Source organism: Nycticebus coucang, chromosome 8, assembly GCF_027406575.1.
Source record: "Nycticebus coucang isolate mNycCou1 chromosome 8, mNycCou1.pri, whole genome shotgun sequence".
In the NCBI taxonomy this organism is placed as follows: domain Eukaryota; kingdom Metazoa; phylum Chordata; class Mammalia; order Primates; family Lorisidae; genus Nycticebus; species Nycticebus coucang.
In genome coordinates this window covers 25,746,250-25,762,565 of record NC_069787.1, presented here as the reverse complement: position 1 = coordinate 25,762,565, position 16,316 = coordinate 25,746,250, and the positions used below count along the sequence as shown (strand labels likewise).

The following is a 16,316-nucleotide window of genomic DNA, read 5'->3' as shown; positions in this document are numbered from 1 at the left end:
GAATAAGGATGAGAAGCGAGGGAAGTGTCAGTTCTGGCTGGTGGGAAGGCAAGGATTAGCAGAACTAGGTAACGTTCAGAGCACAGGCTAAATAATCAAATGGTCAGGTTCCTGTTGCACTGCGTTCCAGCTCTTTAACGTTAAGCAAATTCTTTAAAAAACTCTCTGAGCCTCTGTCAACTCAGCTGTTAAATGGGGTGATGGTAACATTAGCAACTACTAGGCTGTTGTGAAGTTAAAAGTGAGATCGTGTCTAGGCAAGCCTGGCAGGAAGCACATCTCTGCACAATAAATGCTGTATGTTAGCAGTGATCAGAAGGTTTCTTGTAGACTGCCCAGCCCTGCTTTAGAGTAATGGCAAATGCCCAGTATTCACTAAGGCCCCACATTAATTTCCTCTACAAGCCCCACTGACCCACAGTGACAATCTGGCCACAGCCTAAACTGCAGAGCCTATTTGGGTAGACGGCAAAAGGAAATGCTGAGAGAGAGAAACCCAGGACCTCTCTTTCCTATCAGCCTTATAGCCTAACCTCTTAGGAGCATCTCTCAGATGATCTGGCTGCTAAATCACCAGCACTGCAGTAATTGAAACAGAAAATCATGCTCTGCAGAACAACCTAGCAACACCACGATTAGCAGCTGTGGCTTTTCATTGCGACCTGGGGAACTAATATGCCTCTTTATGTGTATGCTGGCACGGTCAGATATATAGCTTCACCAATATTTCAACAGGGACTGGGTCCTTCCCACTCTATCTTTCTATCCAGGGCTGTGTGGGGCCCCTCATTCAGAGAGCCCAAAAGGAATAGTAAACTTCCTGTGTTATCAGAGGCTGCCTAGCTCTGTGGCTATTGCAAAAGTTTCATTTCCTCCTTCCTTCTCCCCTTCCCTCCCTTCTTTGTCTTCTTCCCTTATCTGCCATCATTGAGCTTACATTTGTACAGGAGAGACAGAAGTGAAATAATCACACAGGTCTATAACTAAAAACTATTATTAAGTGCTCAAATTGAGCAAATTGTGCTTCAAGAGGAATCTGATATCTTTGAGGAAAAAATGATTTTTTTGCACAAGCGCTGAGAATGGGGAGTTGATGTAGGCATAAGGGAGAAAGAAGAATATTCTAGTGACCTGCAAAGGCGCAAAGGACCTGAACCACCACGGAGCTTAGCTTGTGTGAGGAGCCTGCCCGGGGCTGGTGTTACTGGAAGGCCGAGGCTGGAGGGGATCCCGGCTGAGTGTGAGTCATACCTTAATTAATGTACACATACCTTAAAAGTAATTGGGGGACTTTTCTGCACACTTCTGCTAGAGGAATCATAATGTCTGGGTCTGATTTTGTGGCTTCCTTGTCCCAAATTTTCAGTTACCCATTACTGTGGTTCTCAAGAGAGGGAATTATGGAAATGTAGGGATGTTTTTGGTTTTCACAGTGGTAGAGAAGTCCTATGCTCCTGGCATTTGGTGGAATAGGGCAGAAGTTGTAGGGCATCAGACATCCTATAATATGTGGGATCATCCCATGTACTAAAATTTACCCCACGTCCCATGTAATTTGGGGGTGGACTTCAAGTAGGTGAAAACCCAGTTTTGAGTTATCTGAGCTGTTGTGGTTTTAATACATATCTGAAAATTTATTGACCCACCTTCCTTCAAAGCATAAAACCTAATTCCCCTCCCCTTGAACGTGGACCAGTCTCTCTTCTAAGGAAAAGAATGTCGCAGAAGTGATGTTATGTGACTTTTGAGGCTGTACAAAAAAGATAGCGTCTTTCTGGCCCTCTACGGAGGGTGCCAAAAAAATGTATGCACATTTTCAGAAAGGAAAAGACTATATTAAAATTGTGATATGCAAATTATACTATCTTTTCTTTTTCCTTTTTTTTTTTTCTTTTTGAGACAGAGCCTCAAGCTGTCGCCCTGGGTAGAGTGCCGTGACATCACAGCTCACAGCAACCTCCAACTCCTGGGCTCAAGCGATTCTCCTGCCTCCACTTCCCAAGTAGTTAGGACTACAGGTGCCCACAACAATGCCCAGCTAATTTTTGGTTGCAGCTGTCATTGTTGTTTGATGGGCCTGGGCTGGATTCGAACCCGTCAGCTCAGGTGTATGTGGCTGGCGCCTAAGCGGCTTGAGCCACAGGTGTCGAGCCTCCTTTTCTTTTTGAGATAGTCTTACCCTGTCACCCTGGGTAGAGTGATGTGGCATCATAGCTCACGGTAACCTCAAAATCCTGGGTTCAAGTGATCCTCTTGGCTCAGCCTCCTGAGTAGCTGGAACTACAGGCAACCACCACAACACTCAGCTAGTTTTAACAGAGATGGAGTCTCATTCTTGCTCAGGCTGATCTTGAACTCATGAGTTCAAGCAATCCATCCTCCTTGCCCTCCCAGAGTGCTAGGATTATAAGCATGAGCCACTGTACTCAGCCAATATGCAAAATATACTGATAACAGAAGATGAATACAAGTGATATTGAGCACCTCTTGTAATTGCAGAAGTCAAATGTGACTTGAGCATTACAAATTTAATTTCAGTCCCCCAATTACTTTTAAGATATGTGTACATGGCTCACACTCAACCGTCCCCTCCAGCCTTGGTCCTCCACTAACACCAGCCCTGGGCAGGTTCCTCACACAATCAGGGCCTGTGCCTAAGAAGCTGCTGCTGCTGCCTGTCATCGATGACTGCTACATCCCTGGAGGGATCTATCTCTTCTCCATATCTCTTAAAATATGCACACTTTTTTTGGTGCCTTCTGTATTTCTTGGGTTGCCACTCTAGAGGCAGCCAGTTGCCATATTGCAAGGACATGCAAGCAGACTTGTGGAGGGAGGAACTGAGACCTTCTACCAACAGCCAGCACCAACTTGCTGGTTGTGTGGGTGAACCACCTAGAAAGCAGATCTTGTGGCCTCAGTCCTCATAAAGTAGAGAATCCATCCCTTTTGTGCCTTATCTGAATTCTCTACCCACATACCAGCACAAAAAACTTTTTTGCATAGGGTCTTAATATGTATTGAAGATTCTAGAAATGCAGCTACTATTTAAATCAATGGATAGTTTGTACCTAAGTGTTGTCTGAACCTTTACCAAAAGTTGCTCTTTACTTGCAAAATAATATTGCCAATAGCAAAGCTTCTTAAGGGATGTGCATTATCAAAGAAATTGATAACCTGTAACGATCTACAATTCCAGCTGTTGCCTACACGTTGGTTCCTCATAAGTGTGAATATTCAACTAAATGTTGTCTTACTGACAGTTGGGTATTTGTCCTCATAGCCAAAGAATGAAGATGAGTCGTCTGAGGAGAAGGAAAGAGAAGTTAATAGATTTGCTGACAAATGAAAAAGGTATCAGACACTCATCTTAAAGTACCATGTCCTAATTATAAGCAGAAATATGGGGCTTTTGGGAGAGTGGAGGGGGGATGGTTTCCACTTCAGGATATGGCTATTTAACTACAGTTGTTGGTCTTGAGACCCCCATTGTTGGGGCTTGGGGATCCACTTCCTCAAATCCAGTTGCCCTAGTTGAATTACTCAGCTGAGCTAGAAAGTTCAACTGAGGTATGGCCGTAATGGGAAGTAAAACTTAGTGGAAATTGAAAACTGGAATGGCATAGGCAGCGTGGATAGAAACTAAATGTAACCTGCACAAGTTTCAGTGTAAGAGAAATGTTGCTGCTTCTCTGACGAAACACCAAATGGCAGATGACGCTGGTGCAGCAGAAGGGCTTGGGAGGCTTTGGGGACCCTGGAATGGGAGGCCCTGGTAGTTTCTGTAGAGGCTTCAGCAGTGGCATTGGGGCCAGGTTGCAGCTGTGGTCTGGATCAGGGCCCAAGGCTGTGGAGCTCACAGAGCCAAGGCCCAGGACAGAGTGGATGCTGGTCACCGAGCTTGGCCGCCTGATCAAGGACACAAAGATCAAATCCCTGAAGGGATCTATCTCTTCTCCCTGCCCATCAAGGAATCCGAGATCACTGACTTTTTCCAGGGGGCAGCACTCAAGGATAACGTTTTGAAGATTATGCCAGTGCAAAAGCAGACCTGCGCTGGCCAGTGGACCAGGTTCAAGGCCTTTGTTGCCATTGGGGACTACAATGGCCGTGTCGGTCTGGGTGTTAAGTACTCCCAGGAAGTAGCCACTGCCATCCGAGGGGCCATCATCCTGGTCAAACCCTCTATTGTTCCAGTGCTTAAAGGCTACTGAGGGAACAAGATCAGCAAGCTCCACATTGGTCCTTGCAGGGTGACAGGCTGCTGGTGCTCGTGCTGGTACGTCTCATCACTGCTCCTAGAGGAACTGGTGGTACTGTCTCAGTGCCTGTGCCTAAGAAGCTGCTGCTACTGGCTGGCATGGATGACTGCTACACCCCGACTGGGGGCTGCGCTACCACCCTGGGCAACTTCGCCATGGCTACTTTTGAGGACATTTCCAAGGCCTATAGTTGTCTCACTCTTGACCTCTGGAAAGAGACAGTATTCACCAAGTCTTTTTATCAGGAATTCACTGCCCGTCTTGTCATGATCCACATCAGAGTCTCCACACAGAGGACCCAGGCTCCAGAAGTGGCTACAACATAGCATTTTTATATAAGAATAATAAAGTGAATTAAGTTTTTAAAAAAAGAGAGAAATTTTATTTAGAAAGAACAAAGAGAAAATTCAGAGCACTTCCAAAGAGAGTTGGAAATGGGTTCCCTTTATAGAGGAAAAAAGTTGAAAGAGACAGAGACCTAAAGGCCATGGAGGGTATAAATACCCTCTCCACTGGAAATGGGCTGCAAGTTCTTCATTGGCCTTTCTGGGCCGCCCTTTTCTATTGGTCCTTGATTATTGTCTCTTTCTATTGGTCACTGGTTACTACCACAGGTTGCTTTATACTAACACTCCTTTTTTTTTTTTTTCTTGTTTGTTTGAGACAGAATCTCACCCTGGCCCTGGGTAGAGTGCCCTGGTATCATAGCTCATGGCAACCTCGCACTCTTGGTCTTGAACAATCCTCTTGCCTCAGCCTCCTGGGTAGCTGGGACTATAGGAGTGCACTACTATGCCTGGCTATACCCACATTCTTATGTGCTCTCCAGATTTCCTGGTTCTGCAAGTGAGGCTTCCATCCCAACTCCCTTGAAGCCCCTTTCTTTTTTTTTTTTTTTTTTGGTTTTGGCCGAGGCTAGGTTTGAACCTGCCACCTCCGGCATATGGGACGGTGCCCTACTCCTTGAGCCACAGGTGCCACCCTCAAACCCCTTTCTTAGTATTCCTTCTCACCACCTCGAGCAAAGACAATCTTGTGACTGCTGCACAATTCTGTTGAGCCATCTCTTATGGTACAAGAAACAAAGGGCACTCCCCTATCCCTCTGATTACTGGCCTTGGGTGGTGATGCCGTTTTCAATTCCCCAGAAAGTTGGGAGGATGTTTTTTGTTTTTTTTTTTTAACCGTGAATATACTTTGTCATTTTTGTTTACAATTGAAACTCTGGGAATTCAAAATTAACATCTTTGCCCGTGAGCTTCTTATAGACACCAGAAAAAGTTTCAACCTTGTGCTCCACGTTGTTCTGCTGGGCCTTGTCCAGGTGCACCTTTATGAGTCGGCTGCCATCCAGCTTCACACGGATTCTCTTGCCCACAATTTCACTGGGGAAGACCAGGTCCTCCAGGATGGCATCGTGTACTGCTGTCAGAGTGCGGCTCCAGGGACGCTTTTGCTTATTTTTTGTACAGCTTTTTCGAGTTGGTTTAGGCAGAATTCTCCTCTGGGCAATGAAGACAACGTGCTTCCCACTGAACTTTTTCTCCAATTCCCGTACTAACCGGACTTGAATTTTCTGGAAAGATTTCAGTTGAGGAACGGGAACAAAGATTATGATAGCTTTCCGACCACCACCAACTTCAATTTCCTTGGCTGCGGTTATATTCAGCTCCCGGAGCTGAGCCTTGAGGTCCGAGTTCATCTCCAGCTCCAGCAGGGCCTGGGAAATGCCCGACTCAGACTTGTCCGGCTTCCTGCTATTGGGCTTCACGATCTTGGCACTGGAGCTGAACATGGCCTTCTCCTTGCAGGGAGCCGGCTGAGGAAGAGGTAGTTGGGAGGATGTTAAAGAGACAGCTCATAAAACAGCTTTGCTCTTTTTTTAGGTCTTTGCCTCTGTCACATTACATTTTTTTTTTTTTTTTTTTTTTTTTAGAGACAGAGTCTCACTTTGTTGCCCTCGGTAGAGTGCGATGGCGTCACAGCTCACAGCAACCTCCAGCTCCTAGGCTGAATAGCTGGGACTACAGGCACCTGCCACAACACCCGGCTATTTTTTTTGTTGTTGCATTTTGGCCAGGGCCGGGTTTGAACCCACCACCCTTGGTATATGGAGTCGGCGCCCTACTCACTGAGCCACAGGCACCGCCCCACATTACATTTCTTATATTCAAATGTTTCCACTATAAGTTCTAAGCATCTGAGTACTTCATTTTGTCTCCTAATGAATCCATGTCTATGCAAATGATATTATAAGTTGCATTTCTTTTATTTCTCCTTTATATTAGAGTTAGGCTGAGGGAGGATACCTGGTAAAGTAAGTTCTAACAGAACCAAAGTCTTCTCAGGGAGACCCCAAGGATACACCTGAGAGGTCCTCCCTGTGGTGACTCAGCTCTTGGCAATTTGTAGACTTAACTTTCTGGGACCTAACTCTTGGTTCCACTTCTATAAAAGCCTGCAGTTCTGTAAGAGCTGGAGCCCTCTTCTCCCACTTGGTTCAAACTGACCAATGAGAAAGGTACCCAAGGGCTGGAAATTTTTCACTGGAGATAAAAAGGGAAAGACCAAGCCAACTGGAGAGTTGGCCATTTTGAATTCTTCTATGCTGTCTGCTCTGCCGGCTGAATAAAAGCCTTCTTCCTCTTAAATACAGTATTTGGGTTTTGATTCTCTCCATTGGGCCTCGTTTTCCAAAACAGAGCCATTACGCTTATTCTTTTTAATTATGTGATTAGGTGGTACAGGTGAGAGAGGATAGCCGGGAAGGGTGAGGTCTAGAAGAACAGGTCTTCTCAAGGAGACCACAAGGACACACATGCAGGGTCCTCTCCACGGTGACTCAACTCTTGGGAATTTGTAAACTTAACTTCCTGAAACTTGGAAATTTCAAAGTTCTGTGAAATCCTGTAGTTCTATAGGGGTGGGAATAGCATCTCCTGCTTGATTCAAACTGGCAATGAGAAGGGTAACTGTGAGGTGGAACTTTTTGACTGTCAATAAAAAAGGAAAGACCAAGGCAGTCGGGGAGTGAGGCCATTTGGAATTCTTCTATGCTGTAAGCTCCAGGTTGGTGAATAAAGCCCTTCCTCTTATAAATGTGGTGTTTGGGTGCTCTTTCACTCCGTTGGGCCTTGTCTTCTTGCAACATAGGGATGAGGGGAAACTTGCCCTTTCTCCCAACCCCCAAATGTTCACTGAAAGATCAACTCACTAAAATTAAGGCAGATTAATAAAAGACAGATTTAGAGGCGGAGCAAGATGGCAGCCGAGTAACAGCTTCCTTGCATCTGGGCACTGTGAGTCTGGGAATATAGGACTCCAGGCATCTCTGGCTGGTGGGATCTGCCTATCATCACCCCTGAGAGGATACAGGGAGTCAGCAAGAGACTTCTGGACCCCAAGAGGAGGACCAAAACAGTGGAAAACCGGCAAGTGGTCGCGTGTGTTCAATCCGTCTAAACCCACCCGCAACTGTAAGTTCAGTAGCAGCGAGACTGCAAACCAGAAAGGCCTTACCTGTGAACTGTTTTGGTGTCTTTGGACTTGGCACTCAGCTGAACTGCCTTGGGGAGAGCCTGAGCAGGAGTGCGGAGAACTTTGGCCTTTGTCTGGGGCCCCAGTCTGAGCCGCTGAGCCAGACGGAGCTAATAGTGTTTGGCTCTGGGTCACAGGCAGACATTGTGAGCAATCTGCCCCGGCAAGCTCCACCTTCAGGGTCGCAGAGCTAGAATTGGGTGGGAGCTGGTAACCCAGCGACCAAGTAGCCTAAGGGCGGGGTCTGAGCCGCCTTGCAGCCCTAACCCTCGGGGGCAGAGGGAGACCAGTTTTGACACACAGGGTAAGTGGATAGCCACTTCAGCAGTGATTCCAGCGACAAGCACTTCCCTGGGAAAGCTTCTGCTCAGCAAGTGAACAAGTTCAAAGAGCCTTTTAAGTGGGCTGAAGAGAGATTTCGGGTGTCTACCTGCTGGGGTTTGAGAAAATAGCAGCCTCCAGTCGTATCACAACTGAGATTAACATCTCATACCCCAGAAGACCACGTGTTGCCCGGACAATATTCAATAACATATACATACTGCTTTGTATTTGGTTGTGTTTTTTTGTTTTTGTTTTTTTTTTGGTTTGCTTGTTTTTTTTGTTTATTTTGATGTTGTGGATTGTTGTTTTGTTTTTTAAGTTCAACCTTTTCCATATACATCCTTTTTCTATCTCAATTTTTCTAGTTTAATTATAATTTCCCATTGCTGCCTATTTCAATAATTAGAACTTCATTTTTGTTAGTGTTTCTACTGCTATTATTTGGTTTTTCCAGCCAATTTTATCCTGTAAAGTTTTCTGTTTGCTTGTTTTGGTTTGATTTATAGCATTTTTGTCTTTCCTCTCTACTTGGTGGAGGTGGGGTACTGTGTCAGATCAGGTTAGCAAAGAGCTGCTGACCTCAAGGGAACCACCCAACTGGGCACCCCCAGAAGGTGGTTTTTTTTTTTAAGGTTGTATAAAAGTACCCTACTGTACACCTATATTGCTCTGTCTCCCTCTTTCTGTGCCTCTCTTCTTTTTGTCAATATTCCTTTTACCCACCCCCTCTCCTTTCTCTATTTTTCTTTTTTTTTCCTTATCACTCGGTCCTCCTTTCTTTCATCCCTTTTTTGCTCTTAAACCTTCTCACCCTTCTGGTCCTGTAACCCTTAGTCCACAGGCACGAGAACTTAAAGAGCAAGAGGAAGTGAAAGGAAAATTAGGGCAAGCAAACAGATAAAAGAAATCACTCATGAGGAAGAATCAGCAGAAAACTCCAGGCAACATGAAGAACCAGTCCAGAACAACCCCGCCAAGGGACCATGAGGTAGCTACTGCAGAGGATTCCACCTATACAGAAATGTTAGGAATGACAGAAAGGGAATTGAGAATACACATGTTGAAAACAATGAAAGAAATGATGGAAACAATGAAGGAAACTGCTAATAAAGTGGAAAATAACCAAAAGGAAATTCAAAAACAGAATCAAATCAGAGATGAACGATATGAAGAATATAAAAAGGATATAGCAGAGTTGAAGGAACTGAAACAGTCAATCAGGGAACTTAAAGATGCAATGGAAAGTATCAGCAACAGGTTAGACCATGCAGAAGAAAGAATTTCACAGGTAGAAGACAAAGTTTTTGAGATAACTCAGATAGTAAAAGAGGCAGAAAAGAAGAGAGAGAAAGCAGAACATTCACTGTCAGAATTATGGGACTTTATGAAGCGTTCCAACATACGAGTTACAGGAATTCCAGAAGGAGAAGAAGAATGCCCCAGAGGAATGGAAGCCATACTAGAGAATATTATAAAAGAAAATTTCCCAAACACCACCAAAGATTCTGACACACTGCTTTCAGAGGGATATCGGACCCCAGGTCGCCTGAACTCTAACCGAGCTTCTCCAAGACACATTGTGATGAACCTGTCCAAAGTCAAGACAAAAGAAAAGATTCTGCAAGCTGCCAGGAGTAAGCGCCAGTTGACCTACAGGGGCAAATCCATCACAGTGACCGCAGACTTCTCTAATGAAACTTTCCGAGCAAGAAGACAATGGTCATCTACCTTTAATCTACTTAAACAGAACAATTTCCAGCCCAGAATTCTGTACCCTGCTAAGCTAAGCTTCAAAATTGATGGAGAAATCAAATCATTTACAGATATACAAACATTGAGGAAATTCGCCACAACAAGACCAGCTCTACAGGAAATAGTTCAACCTGTTCTGCACACTGACCACCACAATGGATCAGCAGCAAAGTAAGAACTCAGAAATTAAAGGACAGAACCAAACCTCCACACTGATGCAAAAGATAAAACTAAGCAATGGACTCTCACAAAATAAGACGAATAGAATACTACCAAACTTATCAATTATCTCAATAAATGTTAATGGCTTGAATTCTCCACTGAAGAGACATAGATTGGTTGACTGGAATAAAAAACACAAGCCATCCATTTGCTGTCTGCAAGAAACACACCTGGTTTCAAAAGACAAATTAAAGCTCCGAGTCAAGGGTTGGAAGACAATTTTTCAGGCAAATGCAATTCAGAAGAAAAGAGGAGTTGCAATCTTATTTTCAGATACATGTGGATTTAAAGCAACTAAAGTCAAAAAAGACAAAGATGGTCACTTTATATTGGTCAAGGGAAAAATACAACAAGAAGACATTTCAATTCTAAATATCTATGCACCCAATTTAAATGCTCCCAGATTCTTGAAACAGACCTTACTCAGTCTGAGCAATATGATATCTGATAATACCATCATAACAGGGGACCTTAACACGCCTCTTACAGAGCTGGACAGATCCTCTAAACAGAAATTAAACAAGGATATAAGAGATATAAATGAGACCCTAGAACAACTGTGCTTGATAGACGCATACAGAACACTCCATCCCAAAGATAAAGAATATACATTCTTCTCATCACCCCATGGAACATTCTCCAAAACTGATCATATCCTGGGACACAAAACAAATATCAACAGAATCAAAAGAATTGAAATTTTACCTTGTATCTTCTCAGACCATAAGGCACTAAAGGTGGAACTCAACTCTAACAAAAATGCTCGACCCCACCCAAAGGCATGGAAATTAAACAATCTTCTGTTGAATAACAGACGGGTGCAGGAAGAAATAAAACAGCAAATCATTAACTTCCTTGAGCATAACAACAATGAAGACACAAGCTACCAAAACCTGTGGGATACTGCAAAAGCAGTTTTGAGAGGAAAATTCATCACTTTAGATGCCTACATTCGAAAAACAGAAAGAGAGCACATCAACAATCTCACAAGAGATCTTATGGAATTGGAAAAAGAAGAACAATCTAAGCCTAAACTCAGTAGAAGAAAAGAAATATCCAAAATCAAATCAGAGATCAATGAAATTGAAAACAAAAGAATCATTCAGAAAATTAATGAAACAAGGAGTTGGTTTTTTGAAAAAATAAATAAAATAGATAAACCATTGGCCAGACTAACGAGGAATAGAAAAGTAAAATCTCTAGTAACCTCAATCAGAAATGATAAAGGTGAAATAACAACTGATCCCACAGAGATACAAGAGATCATCTCTGAATACTACCAGAAACTCTATGCCCAGAAATTTGATAATGTGAAAGAAATGGATCAATATTTGGAATCACACCCTCTCCCTAGACTCAGCCAGGAAGAAATAGAGCTCCTGAACAGACCAATTTCAAGCACTGAGATCAAAGAAACAATAAAAAATCTTCCAACCAAAAAATGCCCTGGTCCAGATGGCTTCACTCCAGAATTCTATCAAACCTTCAAGGAAGAGCTTATTCCTGTACTGCAGAAATTATTCCAAAAAATTGAGGAAGAAGGAATCTTCCCCAACACATTCTATGAAGCAAACATCACCCTGATACCAAAACCAGGAAAAGACCCAAACAAAAAGGAGAATTTCAGACCAATCTCACTCATGAACATAGACGCAAAAATTCTCAACAAAATCCTAGCCAATAGATTACAGCTTATCATCAAAAAAGTCATTCATCATGATCAAGTAGGCTTCATCCCAGGGATGCAAGGCTGGTTTAACATACGCAAGTCTATAAACGTTATCCACCATATTAACAGAGTCAAAAATAAAGATCACATGATCCTCTCAATAGATGCAGAAAAAGCATTTGATAAAATCTAGCATCCTTTTCTAATTAGAACACTGAAGAGTATAGGCATAGGTGGCACATTTCTAAAACTGATTGAAGCTATCTATGAGAAACCCACAGCCAATATTTTACTGAATGGAGTAAAACTGAAAGCTTTTCCTCTTAGAACTGGAACCAGACAAGGTTGTCCTCTGTCACCTTTACTATTCAACGTAGTGCTGGAAGTTCTAGCCAATACAATTAGGCAAGACAAGGAAATAAAGGGAATCCAAATGGGAGCAGAGGAGGTCAAACTCTCCCTCTTTGCTGACGACATGATCTTATACTTAGAGAACCCCAAAGATTCAACCACAAGACTCCTAAAAGTCATCAAAAAATACAGTAATGTTTCAGGATATAAAATCAATGTCCACAAGTCAGTAGCCTTTGTGTACACCAATAACAGTCAAGATGAGAAGCTAATTAAGGACACAACTCCCTTCACCATAGTTTCAAAGAAAATGAAATACCTAGGAATATACCTAACGAAGGAGGTGAAGGACCTCTATAAAGAAAACTATGAAATCCTCAGATAGGAAATAGCAGAGGATATTAACAAATGGAAGAACATACCATGCTCATGGATGGGAAGAATCAACATTGTTAAAATGTCTATACTTCCCAAAGCAATCTACCTATTTAATGCCATTCCTATCAAAATACCAACATTGTACTTTCAAGATTTGGAAAAAATGATTCTGCATTTTGTATGGAACCAGAAAAAAGCCCGTATAGCTAAGGCAGTTCTCTGTAACAAAAATAAAGCTGGGGGCATCAGCATACCAGATTTTAGTCTGTACTACAAAGCCATAGTGCTCAAGACAGCATGGTACTGGCACAAAAACAGAGACATAGACACTTGGAATCGAATTGAAAACCAAGAAATGAAACTAACATTTTAAAACCACCTAATCTTTGATAAACCAAACAAGAACATACCTTGGGGGAAAGACTCCCTATTCAATAAATGGTGTTGGGAGAACTGGATGTCTACAGGTAAAAGACTGAAACTGGACCCACACCTTTCCCCACTCACAAAAATTGATTCAAGATGGATAAAGGACTTAAACTTAAGGCATGAAACAATAAAAATCTTCCAAGAAAGCATAGGAAAAACACTGGAAGATATTGGCCTGGGGAAAGACTTCATGAAGAAGACTGCCATGGCAATTGCAACAACAACAAAAATAAACAAATGGGACTTCATTAAACTGAAAAGCTTCTGTACAGCTAAGGAGACAATAACCAAAGCAAAGAGACAACCCACACAATGGGAAAGGATATTTGCATATTTTCAATCAGACAAAAGCTTGATAACTAGGATCTATAGAGAACTCAAATTAATCCACAGGAAAAAAGCCAACAATCCCATATATCAATGGGCAAGAGACATGAATAGAACTTTCTCTAAAGACGACAGACGAATGGCTAACAAACACATGAAAAAATGTTCATCATCTCTATATATTAGAGAAATGGAAATCAAAACAACCCTGAGATATCATCTAACCCCAGTGAGAATGGCCTACATCACAAAATCTCAAAACTGCAGATGCTGGCGTGGATGTGGAGAGAAGGGAACACTTTTACACTGCTGGTGGGACTGCAAACTTGTACAACCTTTCTGGAAAGAAGTATGGAGAAACCTCAAAGCACTCAAGCTAGACCTCCCATTTGATCCTGCAATCCCATTACTGGGCATCTACCCAGAAGGAAAGAAATCCTTTTATCATAAGGACACTTGTACTAGACTGTTTATTGTAGCTCAATTTACAATCGCCAAAATGTGGAAACAGCCTAAATGCCCACCAACCCAGGAATGGATCAACAAGCTGTGGTATATGTATACCATGGAATACTATTCAGCCGTTAAAAAAAATGGAGACTTTACATGCTTCGTATTAACCTGGATGGACGTGGAAGACATTATTCTTAATAAAGCATCACAAGAATGGAGAAACATGAATCCTATGTACTCAATTTTGATATGAGGACAATTAATGAGAACTATGGTTATGGGGGGGAAACAGAGGGAAGGAGGGAGGTGGGTGTGGCCTTGGTGTGTGTCACACTTTATGGGGGCAAGACATGATTGCAAGAGGGACTTTACCTAACAATTGCAATCATTGTAACATGGCTTATTGTACCCTCAGTGAATCCCCAACAATAAAAAAAAAATAATAATAAAAGAAAGATTTATTTAAGATCAGCATGGGGAGAATCATTTCGTGATTATCCAATATCCCGATAGAATCCAGATATTTTTACACAAGTCTTTGTGGGGGAAGATGAAGAGCACAGGTAATTCTCTTTAGGGGCAACAAGTGGTTGCTAGGGAGGATGAATAGATACTTGGGAGAATAATTAGGCAAGGGGGAAACAGATTGACTTGTAAATTAACCTGAGAGACAGGTATTATGTTTAAAATAACTTGGGCCAGGTCTGGTTGCATTCTTAATAGTCTTTCCTGCAATATGTTGAGATAAAGGGAAAGGAAGGGAAGTCCATTGTGGGAAAGCCCTTTCCAGTGCCTAGGAGTCCTATTTTGGAGTTAAATTTCCTCCGCTCCTTCAGTGGGTTATTTTGAAAAAATGAATTTTTTCCCAGGGTGTTAAAGGTGACAGCACCTTGACTGTAGTGAGAATAAGATAGAGTCAGGTTAGGGTGGACGTAACACAGCGGGTCTGGTAGGTTTAGGTCCTGCCTGACCTTCACCCTCCCATTCCTGTTCTCACTGTTTTGTAAATTAGCTCCCACCCTAAAGATACCCATCTTGAATAGTTTAGGAATTAACTTTTGAATTCTATTATTATTTAAAATAAGGACTATTGTGGTCGTTGCTTTATGAGGATTGATTTAGGAAATTAATTGTTGAATTGGAAATGTAATAGAGTTGTGCTATTTATTATTTAAAATCAGAGTTAATGTGATTTTTGCTTTGAACCTTTATGGATAAAACTCTGATTTTAGAAACGGAAGAACAGACAGTTGGTTCAGCAACCATGGCTCAGTGGTTATGGTGCCGGGCACATACACTGAGGCTGGCAAGTTCAAACCTATCCTGGGCCAGCTGAACAACAATGAGAACTGCAACCAAAAATAATTGGAGTTGTGGCAGGCGCCTGTAGTCCCAGCTACTTGAGAGACAGAGGCAAGAGAATTGCTTAAGCCCAACAGTTTGAGGTTGCTGTGAGCCCTGATGCTACAGCACTCTACAGAGGGTGACATAGTGAGACTCTGTCTCAAAAAATAAATAAAACTGAACAACTTGATCAATCGAAAAACAAATAAACAAAAACATAACAGTCTTGAAGAGGCTACTCTCACTGTTCTCCAGAATTGCTGGCCTTCTGACAAATAAGGTTTCATGGGCCTGTCTCTGCATATCGGCTGACAGTGACAGGCAGATGGACCCTCTTCACCCAGTAACAAGTGCCTCGTAAGATATTTGCCAAGAAAAATGTGGGACTTTAGGACAATTGCTAAAGAATATTTTTTTGCTTAGGAAATCAAGAGGAGTTATTCCCTTGACCCTCAGCAACTTTGCACCATGATCCCCCAATGTTTCTTCCCGTTAGCCCTCTTCCCTAGTCAAAATGGGCTTCCTCTCTTCCCCCAGACTTTTCTCTTTACCCTGAATTCCATCTCTTTTCTCTTTTGTCTTTCAAAATCCAACGTATCCCTGATTTAAATATTCATTCAACAAAGAGAGAACACCTCTAGAGGCCAGACCCTGGGCTGTGCCCTGGCCTGCAGTGGGTGAGATAGGTACCTCTGTGTTCCCCCAAAGCCTCCGTCTGTCCAGGAAGCTGGCCTCATGCAATTACAGGGAAGTGTGATAATGGGAAATACTGACTGCCCACATAGAGTTAGCACTGAAGGAACTTTATGGAGAAAAACCTGTTTGGACTTCTCTGCGTTGCAGAGAGCAGAATGGTGTACATCTAGTCCCAGAGGGAGTGAGCAATGGCCAAAATACCATCTGGCACCCAAAGCCACTCCTTCCAGCCCGCACAGCTCCTTAGCTTTGAGTTTTCATTGTGTGCCCGCTTTGCCTGCTCCCTAGATTGCAGGGCTTTGCAATTAGGCACTCCCCTTGTCTCCCTGTCCCTTAAAGCTCCCCTCCTGAATTTGAAGCAGGCCTGAAAAACTTTGGAATTGGATCTGGTTTCTCTCTGGTGGCTGCCACAAGCTAAATTGGTGGATGAAGAGACAACGCAGAGTCCCTGTGATCTGGTTGCTCATTACAAGGCCACCTGAATTGAGACCCCAGGCTGATGACGGTCTCTCTCCCAGCAGTCTCATCGCAGCCACCTGGTCCACACAGCAGACTGACAGGGACGGCCCTCT

At 42.9% G+C, this 16,316-nt stretch overlaps 1 protein-coding gene and 1 pseudogene across 1 annotated transcript; one reads left to right on the top strand and one right to left on the bottom strand.

Annotated features, from left to right (window-relative positions):
* The first annotated feature begins 3,707 nt into the window (after nucleotides 1-3,707).
* LOC128592428 (40S ribosomal protein S2-like) lies at nucleotides 3,708-4,588 on the top strand (annotated as a pseudogene).
* Nucleotides 4,589-5,452: 864 nt separating this feature from the next.
* Nucleotides 5,453-6,086, bottom strand: LOC128592429 (40S ribosomal protein S7-like). Its single transcript, XM_053600354.1, has one exon. It carries the CDS (start codon nucleotides 6,055-6,057, stop codon nucleotides 5,473-5,475), a length of 585 nt encoding a protein of 194 aa, XP_053456329.1. The 5' UTR covers nucleotides 6,058-6,086; the 3' UTR covers nucleotides 5,453-5,472.
* Between the last annotated feature and the right edge of the window lie 10,230 nt (nucleotides 6,087-16,316).

What these genes read in the sequence shown, in the direction of transcription:
- LOC128592429 (XM_053600354.1), bottom strand. Translation starts at nt 6,057, where the DNA reads ATGTTCAGCTCCAGTGCCAAGATCGTGAAGCCCAATAGCAGGAAGCCG.